Here is a 21,951-nt window from a genome sequence, read left to right on the forward strand (position 1 = left end):
TAATTTGTTTATGGATGGGGTTATTATGGAGGTGAATGCAAGAGTTTTCAAAAGAGGGGCAAGTATGAAGTCTGTTGTGGATGAGAGAACTTGGGAAGTGAGTCAGTTGTTGTTCGCTGATGACACAGTGCTGGTGGCTGATTCATGTGAGAAACTGCAGAAGGTGGTGACTGAGTTTGGTAAAGTGTGTGAAAGAAGAAAGTTAAGAGTAAATGTGAATAAGAGCAAGGTTATTAGGTACAGTAGGGTTGAGGGTCAAGTCAATTGGGAGGTAAGTTTGAATGGAGAAAAACTGGAGGAAGTAAAGTGTTTTAGATATCTGGGAGTGGATCTGGCAGCGGATGGAAACATGGAAGTGGAAGTGAATCATAGGGTGGGGGAGGGGGCGAAAATCCTGGGAGCCTTGAAGAATGTGTGGAAGTCGAGAACATTATCTCGGAAAGCAAAAATGGGTATGTTTGAAGGAATAGTGGTTCCAACAATGTTGTATGGTTGCGAGGCGTGGGCTATGGATAGAGTTGTGCGCAGGAGGGTGGATGTGCTGGAAATGAGATGTTTGAGGACAATGTGTGGTGTGAGGTGGTTTGATCGAGTAAGTAATGTAAGGGTAAGAGAGATGTGTGGAAATAAAAAGAGCGTGGTTGAGAGAGCAGAAGAGGGTGTTTTGAAATGGTTTGGGCACATGGAGAGAATGAGTGAGGAAAGATTGACCAAGAGGATATATGTGTCGGAGGTGGAGGGAATGAGGAGAAGTGGGAGACCAAATTGGAGGTGGAAAGATGGAGTGAAAAAGATTTTGTGTGATCGGGGCCTGAACATGCAGGAGGGTGAAAGGCGGGCAAGGAATAGAGTTAATTGGATCAATGTGGTATACCGGGGCTGACGTGCTGTCAGTGGATTGGATCAGAGCATGTGAAGCGTCTGGGGTAAACCATGGAAAGTTGTTTGGGGCCTGGATGTGGAAAGGGAGCTGTTGTTTCGGGCATTATTGCATGACAGCTACAGACTGAGTGTGAACGAATGGGGCCTTTGTTGTCTTTTCCTAGTGCTACCTCGCACACATGAGGGGGGATGGGGATGGTATTCCATGTGTGGCAAGGTGGCGGTGGGAATGAATGAAGGCAGACAGTGTGAATTGTGTATGTATATACATTGTGTATGGGGGTGGGTTGGGCCATTTCTTTCGTCTGTTTCCTTGCGCTACCTCGCAAACGCGGGAGACAGCGACAAAGCAAAATGAATAAATAAATAAATATATATATATATATATATATATATATATATATATATATATATATATATATATTTATATATATATATATATTTTTTTCTTTTTTTATACTTTGTCGCTGTCTCCCGCGTTTGCGAGGTAGCGCAAGGAAACAGACGAAAGAAATGGCCCAACCCCCCCCATACACATGTATATACATACGTCCACACACGCAAATATACATACCTACACAGCTTTCCATGGTTTACCCCAGACGCTTCACATGCCCTGATTCAATCCACTGACAGCACGTCAACCCCGGTATACCACATCGCTCCAATTCACTCTATTCCTTGCCCTCCTTTCACCCTCCTGCATGTTCAGGCCCCGATCACACAAAATCTTTTTCACTCCATCTTTCCACCTCCAATTTGGTCTCCCTCTTCTCCTCGTTCCCTCCACCTCCGACACATATATCCTCTTGGTCAATCTTTCCTCACTCATTCTCTCCATGTGCCCAAACCACTTCAAAACACCCTCTTCTGCTCTCTCAACCACGCTCTTTCTATTTCCACACATCTCTCTTACCCTTACGTTACTCACTCGATCAAACCACCTCACACCACACATTGTCCTCAAACATCTCATTTCCAGCACATCCATCCTCCTGCGCACAACTCTATCCATAGCCCACGCCTCGCAACCATACAACATTGTTGGAACCACTATTCCTTCAAACATACCCATTTTTGCTTTCCGAGATAATGTTCTCGACTTCCACACATTCTTCAAGGCTCCCAGGATTTTCGCCCCCTCCCCCACCCTATGATCCACTTCCGCTTCCATGGTTCCATCCGCTGCCAGATCCACTCCCAGATATCTAAAACACTTCACTTCCTCCAGTTTTTCTCCATTCAAACTCACCTCCCAATTGACTTGACCCTCAACCCTACTGTACCTAATAACCTTGCTCTTATTCACATTTACTCTTAACTTTCTTCTTCCACACACTTTACCAAACTCAGTCACCAGCTTCTGCAGTTTCTCACATGAATCAGCCACCAGCGCTGTATCATCAGCGAACAACAACTGACTCACTTCCCAAGCTCTCTCATCCCCAACAGACTTCATACTTGCCCCTCTTTCCAAAACTCTTGCATTCACCTCCCTAACAACCCCATCCATAAACAAATTAAACAACCATGGAGACATCACACACCCCTGCCGCAAACCTACATTCACTGAGAACCAATCACTTTCCTCTCTTCCTACACGTACACATGCCTTACATCCTCGATAAAAACTTTTCACTGCTTCTAACAACTTTCCTCCCACACCATATATTCTTAATACCTTCCACAGAGCATCTCTATCAACTCTATCATATGCCTTCTCCAGATCCATAAATGCTACATACAAATCCATTTGCTTTTCTAAGTATTTCTCACATACATTCTTCAAAGCAAACACCTGATCCACACATCCTCTACCACTTCTGAAACCACACTGCTCTTCCCCAATCTGATGCTCTGTACATGCCTTCACCCTCTCAATCAATACCCTCCCATATAATTTACCAGGAATACTCAACAAACTTATACCTCTGTAATTTGAGCACTCACTCTTATCCCCTTTGCCTTTGTACAATGGCACTATGCACGCATTCCGCCAATCCTCAGGGACCTCACCATGAGTCATACATACATTAAATAACCTTACCAACCAGTCAACAATACAGTCACCCCCTTTTTTAATAAATTCCACTGCAATACCATCCAAACCTGCTGCCTTGCCGGCTTTCATCTTCCGCAAAGCTTTCACTACCTCTTCTCTGTTTACCAAATCATTTTCCCTAACCCTCTCACTTTGCACACCACCTCGACCAAAACACCCTATATCTGCCACTCTATCATCAAACACATTCAACAAACCTTCAAAATACTCACTCCATCTCCTCACATCACCACTACTTGTTATCACCTCCCCATTTGCGCCCTTCACTGAAGTTCCCATTTGCTCCCTTGTCTTACGCACTTTATTTACCTCCTTCCAGAACATCTTTTTACTCTCCCTAAAATTTAATGATACTCTCTCACCCCAACTCTCATTTGCCCTCTTTTTCACCTCTTGCACCTTTCTCTTGACCTCCTGTCTCTTTCTTTTATACATCTCCCACTCAATTGCATTTTTTCCCTGCAAAAATTGTCCAAATGCCTCTCTCTTCTCTTTCACTAATAATCTTACTTCTTCATCCCACCACTCACTACCCTTTCTAATCAACCCACCTCCCACTCTTCTCATGCCACAAGCATCTTTTGCTCAATCCATCACTGATTCCCTAAATACATCCCATTCCTCCCCCACTCCCCTTACTTCCATTGTTCTCACCTTTTTCCATTCTGTACTCAGTCTCTCCTGGTACTTCCTCACACAAGTCTCCTTCCGAAGCTCACTTACTCTCACCACCCTCTTCACCCCAACATTCACTCTTCTTTTCTGAAAACCCATACAAATCTTCACCTTAGCCTCCACAAGATAATGATCAGACATCCCTCCAGTTGCACCTCTCAGCACATTAACGTCCAAAAGTCTCTCTTTCACGCGCCTGTCAATTAACACGTAATATACGCACACAGTAAACCCTCCATTTAACTGACTGATAGGTGGAAGGGGGTGTCTGTTAAAGCCAAAGGTCCGTTTAATCGAATGTAACCTATAAGTAATTTTTTTTTAATACAATATACAGTTTACATGCTTCCTTTTAACTTCCCTATGACTTGATGCCATTGTAAATGGTAAGGATTGCAAATTTCTTTAGTAAAGTAACAATTCTCTGTGTACACCTAGTAACAATTCTGTGTGTACAGCCTAACTTCACAATAGTTTGTGGCAGACAGAGACCCAAACAAAGTGAGTACAGCCCATGCTACCAAAAACTAGTGCAATATGAAATGTGCATTGTATGGCATTTGAGATTTATTTTTTAGATTATTATTAATTTATGTACTGTAAGCCCTCGATTTAATGGATACTGATATAGTGGATTTCGGATTCAATAGACAAATAGCAATACAATACAGTAATTAATAAGAATTTAGAAAATGAAAAAAAAAAATCTAAAACCCTGTGTATTTCATATCACACATGTTTTTGTTAGCTTGGGGTAGACTTGCTCTGTTTTGGTCTCAGTCTGCCTCAAGCAATCATGTGATCAGGTTGTACACAGAGTCTTTCTGTTATTTAAGAATTGTAACTTTATTTATTGAATAATTTTGCAGTCCTTACAATTCAAAATGGCATCAAGTAATTGTTAGAGGTTCAATGAAAATAGGTAGTCCATCCTCATTATATTCATTATAAAGAAGTATCCTTTCACCTCTATCTCAGTCTTAGTCCTGCCTCCAACTGCCTGGCGAGTGTTCCCAACTTTCACACCACACACTAAACCCTATACCCCCTCATGAGATTTTAACTAAATGTGACATTTTGTTGTAACAAAAAACACAAAACTAAAAACAAGAAAACAACAACAAAAAATTGAACGAAATTAAAATTCAACAAGGTATAAGGCAAATATATACTCAAATCACTGCTCCGCAACGCTTCCTGTACATGCAATCTGAACAAAAATGACAACAAATTAGTGTGTTTACTCTTCATAGGAGCCTCCACAAACATAATCCTGCAAATGTGCAGGGCAGTGTCTCACGTGGTGAGGGTGCCACTGCCATAGGTTAGGTGTCACCACAATTGGGGGCGAAGCCCCTGTTGGTGGGTACTCCCTTTGACTCACGGGTGTCATGGGGATTGGCAAAACTTGTAGATGTAGGTGACATCAATTTCGCAAAGACAGGCAGCCACTGCTTTCGAGCTTCACTGAGTATTGCCTGTGCAGCTTCACCTCCACTACCTTGCCCAACCTGTCCTACACCTTTGAAGTGACATTCTACATCAACAGTTGGGGCAGTGTAGTGGCATCATGTGTTGGGCTGCCCTACATGCAAGCCTGGCTTTGTGTTATGGCTCACTACCTGTTTTGAAGAGCAGTTCTTCATTTCTGGTTGATCAGATAATGTTGCTGGGGCACTGGGACACCATCTCGCAACTGTCTTCTTGCTGCCAGCTGTGCAGGTGACTTATCCCCCTCTCTTAGGGGGGATGTTGAGATGTTGGAGCATAGCCTAAGTTGCTCTGCTGTTGTGTAGGCTACCCCCAACACTCTTGTTGCCCCTCAACACCCATTTGGCTGCCTTTACCACTGGTTTGGCACGTCCATTGGATTGGGGGAAGTGGGTTAAGGAGGTGTAGGTCATGATTCCCCATTTTTTGTATAAAGCTTCCATCTCGTTGCTGTCTCGATTGGTTCCCCCATCAAAGGCGATTTCCTTGGGTGCACTCCACTTGGGTGCGCTCCATCTCCTGAAGAAGGTGAGCAGCCTTGCGATAACTTGTGATTGTCCTGCATAGGTTCGAATCCTACTCACTGTGCAATGTAAGAGGTGCAATGAAAGCAGGTAGTTCATCCTCACTTTATTACAAAGAAGTGTCCTTTCACAGGAGAGGGGTGGCATTACCTTTTTCTCAGCCTGACTTCTGATTCCGACTGCCTGGTGAGCATTCCCATGCTGCTGGGTGCCTGCTGCCCAACTATCATACAACACACTATACCCTACAGTGATAGAGGAGTTAAAAGAAAGTGTGTGAACGTAAATGTGGCACAGAAATAGGTTACATTCAGTTTAATGGACTTTCGGCATTAACAGACACCCCTTCCCCCCTATTAGTCCCTTAAATCAAAGGTTCACTGTATTGTTATTTGCCTGGTTCGTTAAATCCAAAATCCTTTATATTAGGGTCCATTAAATTGAGGGTTTTTTATATGTATATTTCAAGAGGTCACATTGGTGCACATGATCTAGTATTTGCTGATAACCACAAGGGAAATGAGGTATGATAAGTTTCCAAGATCACTTTTGTATAATAATCATATTGTCAAGGGAGATACAAAAATGAGATGGAAGATGTAGAAGAGCCACTTGATATACAAGAACGAGATGTAGTTAAGATGCCATTGGTGAACAGGCATTACCGGATGGTGGTATTTGGGTTGGTGGTGTTCATCACATGAAAACTCATTACCATCATATTGCAAGTAAGAATTCAAAAAGTTGAAGGGGAAAATAAAACCGTTATATTGATGGTATGCTCCTCAACTACCATATCTCGTATGGTGATAACACTTATAGGGTTAAAAGTAGTGTAGATGGATGATTGAAAATGGTTCTAGAAAACCAAAGTTTGGGGAGTATGCAATATGTGTTGCAGCTGAGAATAACAGTATTGTTATACATGCAACGCATGTTGTGAGTGCTGTATAGCAGCCCCACTTGTAGTGGTGGATGTGACTGTGTCCCATGGGGAATCCTGTTGGGGATATTCAGAGGGAAAATATTTATTTCTATTGGTTATAAGTCTTTGCAGCACCAACTCTAGTACAATTATGTGACTGCAAGCATTGTGAACTTCCTTTATATTAGTGAAACTGGCCTGCTGTATCCTTTGAAAATTTTTATTTCTTTAGGGTTACTGACAGTGAAGTAAGGTGCATGTGCATTAGCTGAAATATTTGGATAATTTTCTGAATTGATCACTCATTTAAGATATTATTTAAACAAAACATTTCTAACTTAATTGTCTGTGTATTGTTTTCTCTGCTCAAAAGAAATGTTTAGAAGTTTAGAAACATGCAGTACTAGAAGTTTATTGGGTAGATTGTGGGTAAATTGGTGTTTCATAGATGTGTGTGCATGTGAGCTGTAGGTTCATGAAGAGAAATAATTAATACTGAAATTTTGTTGAAATAGAAAACTTTGTTCTCAATAGATTTCCAGAAACTTGTTTTATATGAGATATTCAGTAATAGCAGAGGTTGGTGCTTTTGCATATAATATTCTAGTTTAATGAAGGAACTGCTAAACAAGACTGAATGAAGACATGGACTACTAAACAAAACAGACTTGTCCTCAGATTTTTATGCATTTGCATAGAGGAATTGTACTGTTGTAGCTTTTAATTAAAGCATTTGATGGCTGTGTTTGTTTAGTACTTTTCAGTATACTATGAAATATTGAAAATATAAAACATGCTCATGGTAAAATATGATGATTATAGGTATGTAATGTAGATTGGCTGTTCCTAGTCATCTCTGAAAGCTAGTATTACCTTAGTGTGTGCCTTGACTTTCAGAGTTGTTGTGGCAAGTTTTATTCTTTATTGATTTCTATGGGTTTAACCTTTAAACTCCAGGAGTCATCATGTGAAAACTTAAATAGCAGGCTCTAGGAATTATCACATGAGTGGTAATGTTCATAGGTTTTGTTGAAATCCCTAACCAATATTTTGACATCTGCATGGCTGCTAAGTGTCACCTTGGTCAATGTAAATGCTTTCTTCAGAGACTGCCACTCTCTGGAAGCAGCTCTGAAGTGAAAGTACATGTGATGTAAATGCTTTCTTCAGAGACTGCCACTCTCTGGAAGCAGCTCTGAAGTGAAAGTACATGTGCAAATATGTGTAAATATTTATGTAAATATGTGAATAGTAACCATCTAATAATTGTGTGTTATTCAGTGAATTTGTATTACATGGCTAACCCCTAATACCTCCCTCATCCACCCTACATGTTAGTGTAAATATATAGAGTGAATTGGAGTGATTTGGTATACATGGGGCATGTTGTCACTCTGGGCATATGGAGCAGCTTGGGGAACCACTGTAAGGTCTGTATGGCCTGTTTGTGGATAGGAACTGCAATTTTGGCGCATTACACATGACAGCTAAAGAATGGGTGTCAGCAAGTGCTGCCTTTCTTTGTCTGTTCTAGGCACAACCATGCTAATGCAGATAATGGCAAACAAGCATGAAAAAATATAAATATGCATAGATATGTATGTAAATAGTAAACAGAAAATTTGGTCTTATTTTGTAAATCTACATCGTGAGGCTTCCCTTTTTAATCCCCCCCCCCCCCACCCTATGACCTCTTCTGCTAGACAATGTACACATTAATACCAGCACCACAACATGGCCATATATCTTAGTTCACTTGTTTGTACATATCCTTTACTTTTATTTGTATTTCTTTCATTTTATACTATGAAACAAAATTTGAAGGCCTGGTTTCATATCATGTGCAAGGTTCTGCAAGTCACCTCAGCTTTAAGGATTAATGGCATCTTTTTCATTATAGCTGCTGATCATGAAAATAAGGTCAAAGTAAGGTTAGATAAAGTGTAATTCATATGCATATGTAGATGAAAGACATAAACAGGTTTACTAAGTGTAAGTAGTCAACTCAGTTTATAGATGTGCATGTAAGTGTTAAACACAGTTTTTGTGCATGTCACATGTGCATGGGTTGGAGTTTATTTGCATGAAATTTTATAGTTTGTGTGTCAAATACAAATTTGGGTCAAGGGTAACTCTTCTGTGAAAAACCATTAGGGTTGTGTTCAAAGACATATCCTTTTGGCCTGTTTTACCTTATAGTGTGGATAAGACTGATTAATCTACATGTGGAAGATGGTGAATTTTTGGGTGATCTGATTAGGTAATGACATTAAACGTGGAAAGGCAGTCTTACTGTGTACCATTTTTTTTTATAACCAGCACACTCAAGCCACCTTTCCCCCACATAGAAGTAAGAAATGATTGGCACGTGTGGGATTGTTTTCCCGGCATTTTCTCCTTTCCATTTTTCTTGTGTCTCTGTGGTCTTTTAAGTATGTGTGTTTGACATGTTATTTTTATCATAGCACCCTCACATGGAACAGTGGATCATGTAAAATAAGGTTCCCATGTTGTGATAATATTTATTTCATTACCATTGTCTTTCATTTATTGTCATGTTCCCTTTTTTATCTTGGATTATAATGTTCATCCTTATATAGTAGTGTTATAATTGTCTGTAGTCAGTGGTTCTCCATATTTTTGTTTTGTGTTTTATTTAGAATTCTTTTGGTTTTATTGCAGGGGCACGTAACTTCTCTCTTCTAAGATAATTGGTAAGTTTGACTCTCCATGGCCATGTTATATCTTTTTATGAGGTTTAATCTTCTGCAAGTGCTAAAGTATATGCTTTTCCATGGCACTGGTATTAACATATTGAGAAATGTGTTTGCAGCATTAACTAATACTGTAGGATCAGAAAAGGCTTACTTGATGTAGCTAAAGAATTGTGTTAATCCATTATTATAGATTTTGTGATTTTGTTCAGCCGTTTTGAAAGAATGATATATAGCATAAGTGTGTAACCTTATATGCTGTAGTGTGTTTGTATGCATGCAGAAATTTATAACCACCTGCTGCAAGAGATAGTAATCACTATTAAAACTAGCTTTGAAGAAAGAACATATCCAAAATTTTTATTCTATAGACTTAATAGAACTACATAAGAAGAGTGATTGAGAGAGCTAAAGAGGCTATAATAGAATGGTTTTGACATAGTGAAAGAATATGTGAGGAGAGTTTGACAGAGAGGATATATGTGTTGGAAGTGGGATACAAGGAGAAAGAAAAGACTAAATTAGAGATGGAATAATGGAAGAAAAAAATTTTGAATGCTTGGGCCATGAACATGCAAGGGGAAAGGCATGCATGGGATGGAGTGAATTAGAATGATTTAGAATATGGGGGTTGATGTGCTGTCATTGAACTGAATCAAGTCATATGAAACAGCTGGGGGAAGCCATTGAAACGTTTGTTGGGCCTGGTTGTGGATAGGGGGCTGTGGTTTCAGTGCATTGCACATGAAAGCTAGAGGATGGAAGTGAACAAATGAGACCTTTCTTCGTGTTTTCCTGGTACTATTTTTTTAATGTGGAAAATGATGGAAATATGAAAGAAAAGAAAGGAGGGTGAAAGTCATCTATGACCAGAGGTGAGTTGCAACAATATTTCTAAAGTTTCATATAATCTATTAACCCTTTTGCTGCATAATTGATTTTTTTTGGCATTTCTCAATGTACTTTTTTCTATGAATGGGGGCACAAAAAACGTATTTTTCTCATGAATTAAGACTCAGCTATTCCTAGATTAGGAAAAACATGTTTACCAGATTGTGGATAAGAGGGCTTGGAAAGTGAGTCAGTTGTTGTTTGCTGATGATACAGCGCTGGTGGCTGATTCAGGTGAGAAACTGCAGAAGTTGGTGACTGAGTTTGGTAAAGTGTGTGAAAGGAGAAAGTTGAGGGTGAATGTGAATAAGAGCAAGGTTGTTAGGTTCAGTAGGGTTGAGGGACAAGTTAATTGGTGAGGTAAGTTTGTATGGAGAGAAACTGGAGGAGGTGAAGTGTTTTAGCTATCTGGGAGTGGATTTCACAGCAGATGGAACCTTGGAAGCGGAAGTGAATCACAGGGTGGGGGAGGGGTGAAGGTTCTGGGAGCGTTGAAGAATGTGTGGAAGGCGAGAATGTTATCTTGGAGAGCAAAAATGGGTATGTTTTGAAGGAATAGTTGTTCCAACAATGTTATATGGTTGCAAGGCATGGGCTATAGATAGGGTTGTGCAGAGAAGGGTGGATGTACTGGAAATGAAATATTTGAGGACAGTATGTGGTGTGAGGTGGTTTGATCGAGTAAGTAGAGAAAGTGTGAGAGAGATGTGTGGTAATAAAAAAAGTGTGGTTGAGAGAGCAGAAGAGTGTGTGTTGAAATGGTTTGGTCACGTGGAGAGAATGAGTGAGGAAAGATTGACAAAGAGGATATATGTATCAGAGCAGAGGTAGAGGGAACGAGAAGTGGGAGACCAAATTGGAGGTGGAAGGATGGAGTGAAAAAAATTTTGAGTGATTGGGGCCTGAACATACAAGAGGGTGAAAGATGCGCAAGGAATAGAGTGAATTGGAATGATGTGGTATACTGGGGTCAATGTGCTGTCAATGGATTGAACCAGGGCATATGAAAGTGTCTGGGGTAAATCATGGAAAGTTTTGTGGGGCCTGGATGTGGAAAGGGAGCTGTGGTTTCGGTGCATTACACATGAAAGATAAAGACTGAGTGATAATGAATGTGGCCTTTTTTGTCTTTTCCTAGTGCTACCTCGCATGTTCAGGCCCCGATCACTCAAAATCTTTTTCACTCCATCTTTCCACCTCCAATTTGGTCTCCCACTTCTCCTCGTTCCCTCCACCTCCGACACATATATCCTCTTGGTCAATCTTTCCTCACTCATTCTCTCCATGTGCCCAAACCATTTCAAAACACCCTCTTCTGCTCTCTCAACCACGCTTTTTTTATTTCCACACATCTCTCTTACTCTTACATTACTTACTCAATCAAACCACCTCACACCACACATTGTCCTCAAACATCTCATTTCCAGCACATCCACCCTCCTGCACACAACTCTATCCATAGCCCACGCTTCGCAACCATACAACATTGTTGGAACCACTATTCCTTCAAACATACCCATTTTTGCTTTCCGAGATAATGTTCTCGACTTCCACACATTCTTCAAGGCTCCCAGGATTTTCGCCCCCTCCCCCACCCTATGATCCACTTCCGCTTCCATGGTTCCATCCTCTGCCAGATCCACTCCCAGATATCTAAAACACTTTACTTCCTCCAGTTTTTCTCCATTCAAACTTACCTCCCAATTGACTTGACCCTCAACCCTACTGTACCTAATAACCTTGCTCTTATTCACATTTACTCTTAACTTTCTTCTTTCACACACTTTACCAAACTCAGTCACCAGCTTCTGCAGTTTCTCACATGAATCAGTCACCAGCTTCTGCAGTTTCTCACATGAATCAGCCACCAGCGCTGTATCATCAGCGAACAACAACTGACTCACTTCCCAAGCTCTCTCATCCACAACAGACTTCATACTTGCCCCTCTTTCCAAAACTCGTGCATTCACCTCCCTAACAACCCCATCCATAAACAAATTAAACAACCATGGAGACATCACACACCCCTGCCGCAAACCTACATTCACTGCGAACCAATCACTTTACTCTCTTCCTACACGTACACATGCCTTACATCCTCGATAAAAACTTTCCACTGCTTCTAACAACTTGCCTCCCACACCATATATTCTTAATGCCTTCCACAGAGCATCTCTATCAACTCTATCATATGCCTTCTCCAGATCCATAAATGCTACATACAAATCCATTTGCTTTTCTAAATATTTCTCACATACATTCTTCAAAGCAAACACCTGATCCACACATCCTTTACCACTTCTGAAACCACACTGCTCTTCCCCAATCTGATGCTCTGTACATGCCTTCACCCTCTCAATCAATACCCTCCCATATAACTTACCAGGAATACTCAACAAACTTATACCTCTGTAATTTGAGCACTCACTCTTATCCCCTTTGCCTTTGTACAATGGCACTATGCACGCATTCCGCCAATCCTCAGGCACCTCACCATGAGTTATACCTCACCATATATATATATATATATATATATATATATATATTTTTTTTTTTTGCTTTGTCGCTGTCTCCCGCGTTTGCGAGGTAGCGCAAGGAAACAGACGAAAGAAATGGCCCAACCCACCCCCATACACATGTATATACATACGTCCACACACGCAAATATACATACCTACACAGCTTTCCATGGTTTACCCCAGACGCTTCACATGCCTTGATTCAATCCACTGCCAGCACGTCAACCCCGGTATACCACATCGCTCCAAATCACTCTATTCCTTGCCCTCCTTTCACCCTCCTGCATGTTCAGGCCTCGATCACACAAAATCTTTTTCACTCCATCTTTCCACCTCCAATTTGGTCTCCCTCTTCTCCTCGTTCCCTCCACCTCCGACACATATATTCTCTTGGTCAATCTTTCCTCACTCATTCTCTCCATGTGCCCGAACCATTTCAAAACACCCTCTTCTGCTCTCTCAACCACGCTCTTTTATTTCCACACATCTCTCTTACCCTTACGTTACTTACTCGATCAAACCACCTCTAACCACATATTGTCCTCAAACATCTCATTTCCAGCACATCCATCCTCCTGCGCACAACTCTATCCATAGCCCACGCCTCGCAACCATACAACATTCTTGGAACCACTATTCCTTCAAACATACCCATTTTTGCTTTCCGAGATAATGTTCTCGACTTCCACACATTCTTCAAGGCTCCCAGAATTTTCGCCCCCTCCCCCACCCTATGATCCACTTCCGCTTCCATGGTTCCATCCTCTGCCAGATCCACTCCCAGATATCTAAAACACTTCACTTCCTCCAGTTTTTCTCCATTCAAACTCACCTCCCAATTGACTTGACCCTCAACCCTACTGTACCTAATAACCTTGCTCTTATTCACATTTACTCTTAACTTTCTTCTTTCACACACTTTACCAAACTCAGTCACCAGCTTCTGCAGTTTCTCGCATGAATCAGCCACCAGCGCTGTATCATCAGCGAACAACAACTGACTCACTTCCCAAGCTCTCTCATCCCCAACAGACTTCATACTTGCCCCTCTTTCCAAAATTCTTGCATTCACCTCCCTAACAACCCCATCCATAAACAAATTAAACAACCATGGAGACATCACACACCCCTGCCGCAAACCTACATTCACTGAGAACCAATCACTTTCCTCTCTTCCTACACGTACACATGCCTTACATCCTCGATAAAAACTTTTCACTGCTTCTAACAACTTGCCTCCCACACCATATATTCTTAATACCTTCCACAGAGCATCTCTATCAACTCTATCATATGCCTTCTCCAGATCCATAAATGCTACATACAAATCCATTTGCTTTTCTAAGTATTTCTCACATACATTCTTCAAAGCAAACACCTGATCCACACATCCTCTACCACTTCTTAAACCACACTGCTCTTCCCCAATCTGATTCTCTGTACATGCCTTCACCCTCTCAATCAATATCCTCCCATATAATTTACCAGGAATACTCAACAAACTTATACCTCTGTAATTTGAGCACTAACTCTTATCCCCTTTGCCTTTGTACAATGGCACTATGCACGCATTCCGCCAATCCTCAGGCACCTCACCATGAGTCATACATACATTAAATAACCTTACCAACCAGTCAACTATACAGTCACCCCCTTTTTTAATAAATTCCACTGCAATACCATCCAAACCTGCTGCCTTGCCGGCTTTCATCTTCCGCAAAGCTTTTACTACCTCTTCTCTGTTTACCAAATCATTTTCCTTAACCCTCTCACTTTGCACACCACCTCGACCAAAACACCCTATATCTGCCACTCTATCATCAAACACATTCAACAAACCTTCAAAATACTCACTCCATCTCCTTCTCACATCACCACTACTTGTTATCACCTCCCCATTTGCGCCCTTCACTGAAGTTCCCATTTGCTCCCTTGTCTTACGCACTTTATTTACCTCCTTCCAGAACATCTTTTTATTCTCCCTAAAATTTAATGATACTCTCTCACCCCAACTCTCATTTGCCCTTTTTTTCACCTCTTACACCTTTCTCTTGACCTCCTGTCTCTTTCTTTTATACATCTCCCACTCAATTTCATTTTTTCCCTGCAAAAATCATCCAAATGCCTCTCTCTTCTCTTTCACTAATAATATATATATATATATATATATATATATATATATATATATATATATTTTTTTTTTTTTTATTTTTTATTATACTTTGTCGCTGTCTCCCGCGTTTGCGAGGTAGCGCAAGGAAACAGACGAAAGAAATGGCCCAACCCCCCCCATACACATGTATATACATACGTCCACACACGCAAATATACATACCTACACAGCTTTCCATGGTTTACCCCAGACGCTTCACATGCCTTGATTCAATCCACTGACAGCACGTCAACCACGGTATACCACATCGCTCCAATTCACTCTATTCCATGCCCTCCTTTCACCCTCCTGCATGTTCAGGCCCTGATCACACAAAATCTTTTTCACTCCATCTTTCCACCTCCAATTTGGTCTCCCTCTTCTCCTCGTTCCCTCCACCTCCGACACATATATCCTCTTGGTCAATCTTTCCTCACTCATTCTCTCCATGTGCCCAAACCACTTCAAAATACCCTCTTCTGCTCTCTCAACCACGCTCTTTTTATTTCCACACATCTCTCTTACCCTTACGTTACTCACTCGATCAAACCACCTCACACCACACATTGTCCTCAAACATCTCATTTCCAGCACATCCATCCTCCTGCGCACAACTCTATCCATAGCCCACGCCTCGCAACCATACAACATTGTTGAACCACTATTCCTTCAAACATACCCATTTTTGCTTTCCGAGATAATGTTCTCGACTTCCACACATTCTTCAAGGCCCCCAGAATTTTTGCCCCCTCCCCCACCCTATGATCCACTTCCGCTTCCATGGTTCCATCCGCTGCCAGATCCACTCCCAGATATCTAAAACACTTCACTTCCTCCAGTTTTTCTCCATTCAAACTTACCTCCCAATTGACTTGACCCTCAACCCTACTGTACCTAATAACCTTGCTCTTATTCACATTTACTCTTAACTTTCTTCTTCCACACACTTTACCAAACTCAGTCACCAGCTTCTGCAGTTTCTCACATGAATCAGCCACCAGCGCTGTATCATCAGCGAACAACAACTGACTCACTTCCCAAGCTCTCTCATCCCCAACAGACTTCATACTTGCCCCTCTTTCCAAAACTCTTGCATTTACCTCCCTAACAACCCCATCCATAAACAAATTAAACAACCATGGAGACATCACACACCCCTGCCGCAAACCTACATTCACTGAGAACCAATCACTTTCCTCTCTTCCTACACGTACACATGCCTTACATCCTCGATAAAAACTTTTCACTGCTTCTAACAACTTTCCTCCCACACCATATATTCTTAATACCTTCCACAGAGCATCTCTATCAACTCTATCATATGCCTTCTCCAGATCCATAAATGCTACATACAAATCCATTTGCTTTTCTAAGTATTTCTCACATACATTCTTCAAAGCAAACACCTGATCCACACATCCTCTACCACTTCTGAAACCACACTGCTCTTCCCCAATCTGATGCTCTGTACATGCCTTCACCCTCTCAATCAATACCCTCCCATATTTTTTTTTTTGCTATGTCGCTGTCTCCCGCATTTGCGAGGTAGCGCAAGGAAACAGACGAAAGAAATGGCCCAACCCACCCCCATACACATGTATATACATACGTCCACACACGCAAATATACATACCTACACAGCTTTCCACAGTTTACCCCAGACGCTTCACATGCCCTGATTCAATCCACTGACAGCACGTCAACCCTGGTATACCACATTGATCCAATTCACTCTATTCCTTGCCCTCCTTTCACCCTCCTGCATGTTCAGACCCCGATCACACAAAATCTTTTTCACTCCATCTTTCCACCTCCAATTTGGTCTCCCACTTCTCGTTCCCTCCACCTCCGACACATATATCCTCTTGGTCAATCTTTCCTCACTCATTCTCTCCATGTGCCCAAACCATTTCAAAACACCCTCTTCTGCTCTCTCAACCACGCTCTTTTTATTTCCACACATCTCTCTTACCCTTACGTTACTTACTCGATCAAACCACCTCACACCACACATTGTCCTCAAACATCTCATTTCCAGCACATCCATCCTCCTGCGCACAACTCTATCCATAGCCCACGCCTCGCAACCATACAACATTGTTGGAACCACTATTCCTTCAAACATACCCGTTTTTGCTTTCCGAGATAATGTTCTCGACATCCACACATTCTTCAAGGCTCCCAGAATTTTCGCCCCCTCCCACACCCTATGATTCACTTCCGCTTCCATGGTTCCATTCGCTGCCAGATCCACTCCCAGATATCTAAAACACTTTACTTCCTCCAGTTTTTCTCCATTCAAACTTACCTCCCAATTGACTTGACCCTCAACCCTACTGTACCTAATAACCTTGCTCTTATTCACATTTACTCTTAACTTTCTTCTTTCACACACTTTACCAAACTCAGTCACCAGCTTCTGCAGTTTCTCACATGAATCAGCCACCAGCACTGTATCATCAGCGAACAACAACTGACTCACTTCCCAAGCTCTCTCATCCACTTCATACTTGCCCCTCTTTCCAAAACTCTTGCATTCACCTCCCTAACAACCCCATCCATAAACAAATTAAACAACCATGGAGACATCACACACCCCTGCCGCAAACCTACATTCACTGAGAACCAATCACTTTCTTCTCTTCCTACACGTACACATGCCTTACATCCTCGATAAAAACTTTTCACTGCTTCTAACAACTTGCCTCCCACACCATATATTCTTAATACCTTCCACAGAGCATCTCTATCAACTCTATCATATGCCTTCTCCAGATCCATAAATGCTACATACAAATCCATTTGCTTTTCTAAGTATTTCTCACATACATTCTTCAAAGCAAACACCTGATCCACACATCCTCTATCACTTCTGAAACCACACTGCTCTTCCCCAATCTGATGCTCTGTACATGCCTTCACCCTCTCAATCAATACCCTCCCATATAATTTACCAGGAATACTCAACAAACTTATACCTCTGTAATTTGAGCACTCACTCTTATCCCCTTTGCCTTTGTACAATGGCACTATGCACGCATTCCGCCAATCCTCAGGCACCTCACCATGAGTCATACATTCATTAAATAACCTTACCAACCAGTCAATAATACAGTCACCCCCTTTTTTAATAAATTCCACTGCAATACCATCCAAACCTGCTGCCTTGCCGGCTTTCATCTTCCGCAAAGCTTTTACTATCTCTTCTCTGTTTACCAAATCATTTTCCCCTAACCCTCTCACTTTGCACACCACCTCGACCAAAACACCCTATATCTGCCACTCTATCATCAAACACATTCAACAAACCTTCAAAATACTCACTCCATCTCCTTCTCACATCACCACTACTTGTTATCACCTCCCCATTTGCGCCCTTCACTGAAGTTCCCATTTGCTCCCTTGTCTTACGCACTTTATTTACCTCCTTCCAGAACATCTTTTTATTCTCCCTAAAATTTAGTGATACTCTCTCACCCCAACTCTCATTTGCCCTCTTTTTCACCTCTTGCACCTTTCTCTTGACCTCCTGTCTCTTTCTTTTATACATCTCCCACTCAATTGCATTTTTTCCCTGCAAAAATCGTCCAAATGCCTCTCTCTTCTCTTTCACTAATAATCTTACTTCTTCATCCCACCACTCACTACCCTTTCTAATCAACCCACCTCCCACTCTTCTCATGCCACAAGCATCTTTTGCGCAATCCATCACTGATTCCCTAAATACATCCCATTCCTCCCCCACTCCCCTTACTTCCATTGTTCTCACCTTTTTCCATTCTGTACTCAGTCTCTCCTGGTACTTCCTCACACAAGTCTCCTTCCGAAGCTCACTTACTCTCACCACCCTCTTCACCCCAACATTCACTCTTCTTTTCTGAAAACCCATACAAATCTTCACCTTAGCCTCCACAAGATAATGATCAGACATCCCTCCAGTTGCACCTCTCAGCACATTAACATCCAAAAGTCTCTCTTTCGCGCACCTGTCAATTAACACGTAATCCAATAACGCTCTCTGGCCATCTCTCCTACTTACATACGTATACTTATGTATATCTCGCTTTTTAAACCAGGTATTCCCAATCACCAGTCCTTTTTCAGCACATAAATCTACAAGCTCAAGGGTAACGAAGGGAAACGAAGCTCAAGGGTAAAGGGGAAGAGTGTTTTGGGAATGTCTTGGGAGTAAAGTCTGGGGTTAGTGAGAGGACAAGAGCAAGGGAAGGAGTAGCAGTACTCCTGAAACAGGAGTTGTGGGAGTAGGTGATAGAATGTAAGAAAGTAAATTCTCGATTAATATGGGTAAAACTGAAAGTTGATGGAGAGAGATGGGTGATTATTGGTGCATATGCACCTGGGCATGAGAAGAAAGATCATGAGAGGCAAGTGTTTTGGGAGCAGCTGAATGAGTGTATTAGTGGTTTTGATGCACGAGGCTGGGTTATAGTGATGGGTGATTTGAATGCAAAGGTGAGTAATGTGGCAGTTGAGGGAATAATTGGCATATATGGGGTGTTCAGTGTTGTATATATATATATATATATATATATATATATATATATATATATATATATATATATATATATATATATATTTTTTTTTTATACTTTGTCGCTGTCTCCTGCGTTTGCGAGGTAGCGCAAGGAAACAGACGAAAGAAATGGCCCAACCTCCGCCCCCATACACATGTATATACATACGTCCACACACGCAAATATACATACCTACACAGCTTTCCATGGTTTACCCCAGACGCTTCACATGCCCTGATTCAATCCACCGACAGCACGTCAACCCCGGTACACCACATCGCTCCAATTCACTCCATTCCTTGCCCTCCTCTCACCCTCCTGCATGTTCAGGCCCCGATCACACAAAATCTTTTTCACTCCATCCCTCCACCTCCAATTTGGTCTCCCTCCTCTCCTCGTTCCCTCCACCTCCGACACACATATCCTCCTGGTCAATCTCTCCTCACTCACCCTCTCCATGCGCCCAAACCACTTCAAAACACCCTCCTCTGCTCTCTCAACCATGCTCTTCTTACTTCCACACATCTCTCTTACCCTTACGTTACTCACTCGATCAAACCACCCCACACCACACATTATATATTTTGCTTTGTCGCTGTCTCCCGTGCCTGTGAGGTAGCGCAAGGAAACAGACGAAAGAAATGGCCCAACCCACCCCCATACACATGTATATACATACACGTCCACACACGCAAATATAAGTACCTATACATCTCAATGTACAGATATATATACACACACAGACATATACATATATACACATGTACATAATTCATACTGTCTGCCTTTATTTATTCCCATCGCCACCTCGCCACACATGGAATAACATCCCCCTCCCCCCTCATGTGTGCGAGGTAGCGCTAGGAAAAGACAACAAAGGCCCCATTCGTTCACACTCAGTCTCTAGCTGTCATGTAATAATGCCCAAAACCACAACTCCCTTTCCACATCCAGGCCCCACAGAACTTTCCATGGTTTACCCCAGACGCTTCACATGCCCAGATTCAATCCATTGACAGCACGTCGACCCCGGTATACCACATCGATCCAATTCACTCTATTCCTTGCCCTCCTTTCACCCTCCTGCATGTTCAGGCCCCGATCACTCAAAATCTTTTTCACTCCATCTTTCCACCTCTAGTTTGGTCTCCCACTTCTCTTCATTCCCTTCTCCTCTGACACATATATCCTCTTGGTCAATTTTTCCTCACTCATTCTCTCCATGTGACCAAACCATTTCAAAACATCCTCATCTGCTCTCTCAATCACACACTTTTTATTACCACACATCTTTCTTACCCTATTATTACTTACTTGATCAAACCACCTCACACCACATATTCTCCTCAAACAGCTCATTTCCAGCACATCCACCATCCTCTGCACAACTCTATCCATAGCCCACACCTCACAACCATACAACATTGTTGGAACCACTATTCCTCCAAACATACCCATTTTTGCTTTCCAAGATAATGTTCTCAACTTCCACACATTCTTCAAGGCTCCCAGAATTTTTGCCCCCTACCCCACCCTATGATTCACTTCCGCTTCCATGGTTCCATCCGCTGCGAAATCCACTGCCAGATATCTAAAACACTTCACTTCCTCCAGTCTTTCTCCATTAAAACTTACCTCCCAGTTGACTTGACCTTCAACCCTACTGTACCTAATAACCTTGCTCTTATTCACATTTACTCTCAACTTTCTTCTTTCACACACTTTACCAAACTCAGTTACCAGCTTCTGCAGTTTCTCACATGAATCAGTCACCAGCACTGTATCATCAGGGAACAACAACTGACTCACTTCCCAAGCTCTCTCATCCACAACAGACTGCATACTTGCGCCTCTTTCCAAAACCCTTGCATTTACCTCCCTAACAACCCCATCCATAATCAAATTAAACAACCATGGAGACATCACACATCCCTGCCACAAACCTACTTTCACTGAGAACCAGTCACTTTCCTCTCTTCCTACACGTACGCATGCCTTACATCCTCGATAAAAACTTTCACTGCTTTTAACAACTTGCCCCCACACCATATATTCATAATACCTTCCACAGAGCTTCTCTATCATATGCCTTCTCCAGATCCATAAATGCTACATACAGATCCATTTGCTTTTCTAAGTATTTCTCACATACATTCTTCAAAGCAAACACCTGATCCACACATCCTCTACCATTTCTGAAACCGCACTGCTCTTCCCCAATCAGATGCTCTGTACATGCCTTCACCCTCTCAGTCAATACCCTCCCATATAATTTCCCAGGAATACTCAATAAACTTATACCTCTGTAATTTGAGCACCCACCTTTGTCCCCTTTGCCTTTGTACAATGGCACTATGCAAGCATTCCGCCAATCCTCAGGCATCTTACCATGAATCATACATACATTAAATAACCTTACCAACCAGTCAACAATACAGTCACCTCCTTTTTTAATAGATTCCACTGCAAATACCATCCAAACCTGCTGCCTTGCCGGCTTTCATCTTCCGCAAAGCTTTTACTACCTCTTCTCTGTTTACCAAATCATTTTCCTAACCCTCTAACTTTGCACACCACCTCG

General features: G+C 41.9%; 1 protein-coding gene across 14 annotated transcripts in view; it reads left to right on the forward strand.

Moving 5' to 3' along the window:
* Positions 1-21,951, forward strand: part of LOC139750028 (short coiled-coil protein homolog) — a 160,151-nt gene that overhangs the window by 59,859 nt on the left and 78,341 nt on the right. For 9 of the 14 annotated variants that reach the window (XR_011713074.1, XR_011713075.1, XR_011713072.1 and 6 more), the window contains one exon: positions 9,242-9,273. The exons of the other annotated variants lie outside the window; for them this stretch is intronic. Coding sequence is in view for 5 of the 9 variants with exons in the window: in XM_071664444.1 (XP_071520545.1) it covers positions 9,242-9,251 (10 nt within the window). In the remaining 4 variants the exon portion in view is untranslated. The remainder of the gene's footprint in view (positions 1-9,241; positions 9,274-21,951) is intronic. 14 annotated transcript variants of the gene reach the window in all.

Source organism: Panulirus ornatus, chromosome 1 (genome assembly GCF_036320965.1).
Source record: "Panulirus ornatus isolate Po-2019 chromosome 1, ASM3632096v1, whole genome shotgun sequence".
In the NCBI taxonomy this organism is placed as follows: Eukaryota; Metazoa; Arthropoda; class Malacostraca; order Decapoda; family Palinuridae; genus Panulirus; species Panulirus ornatus.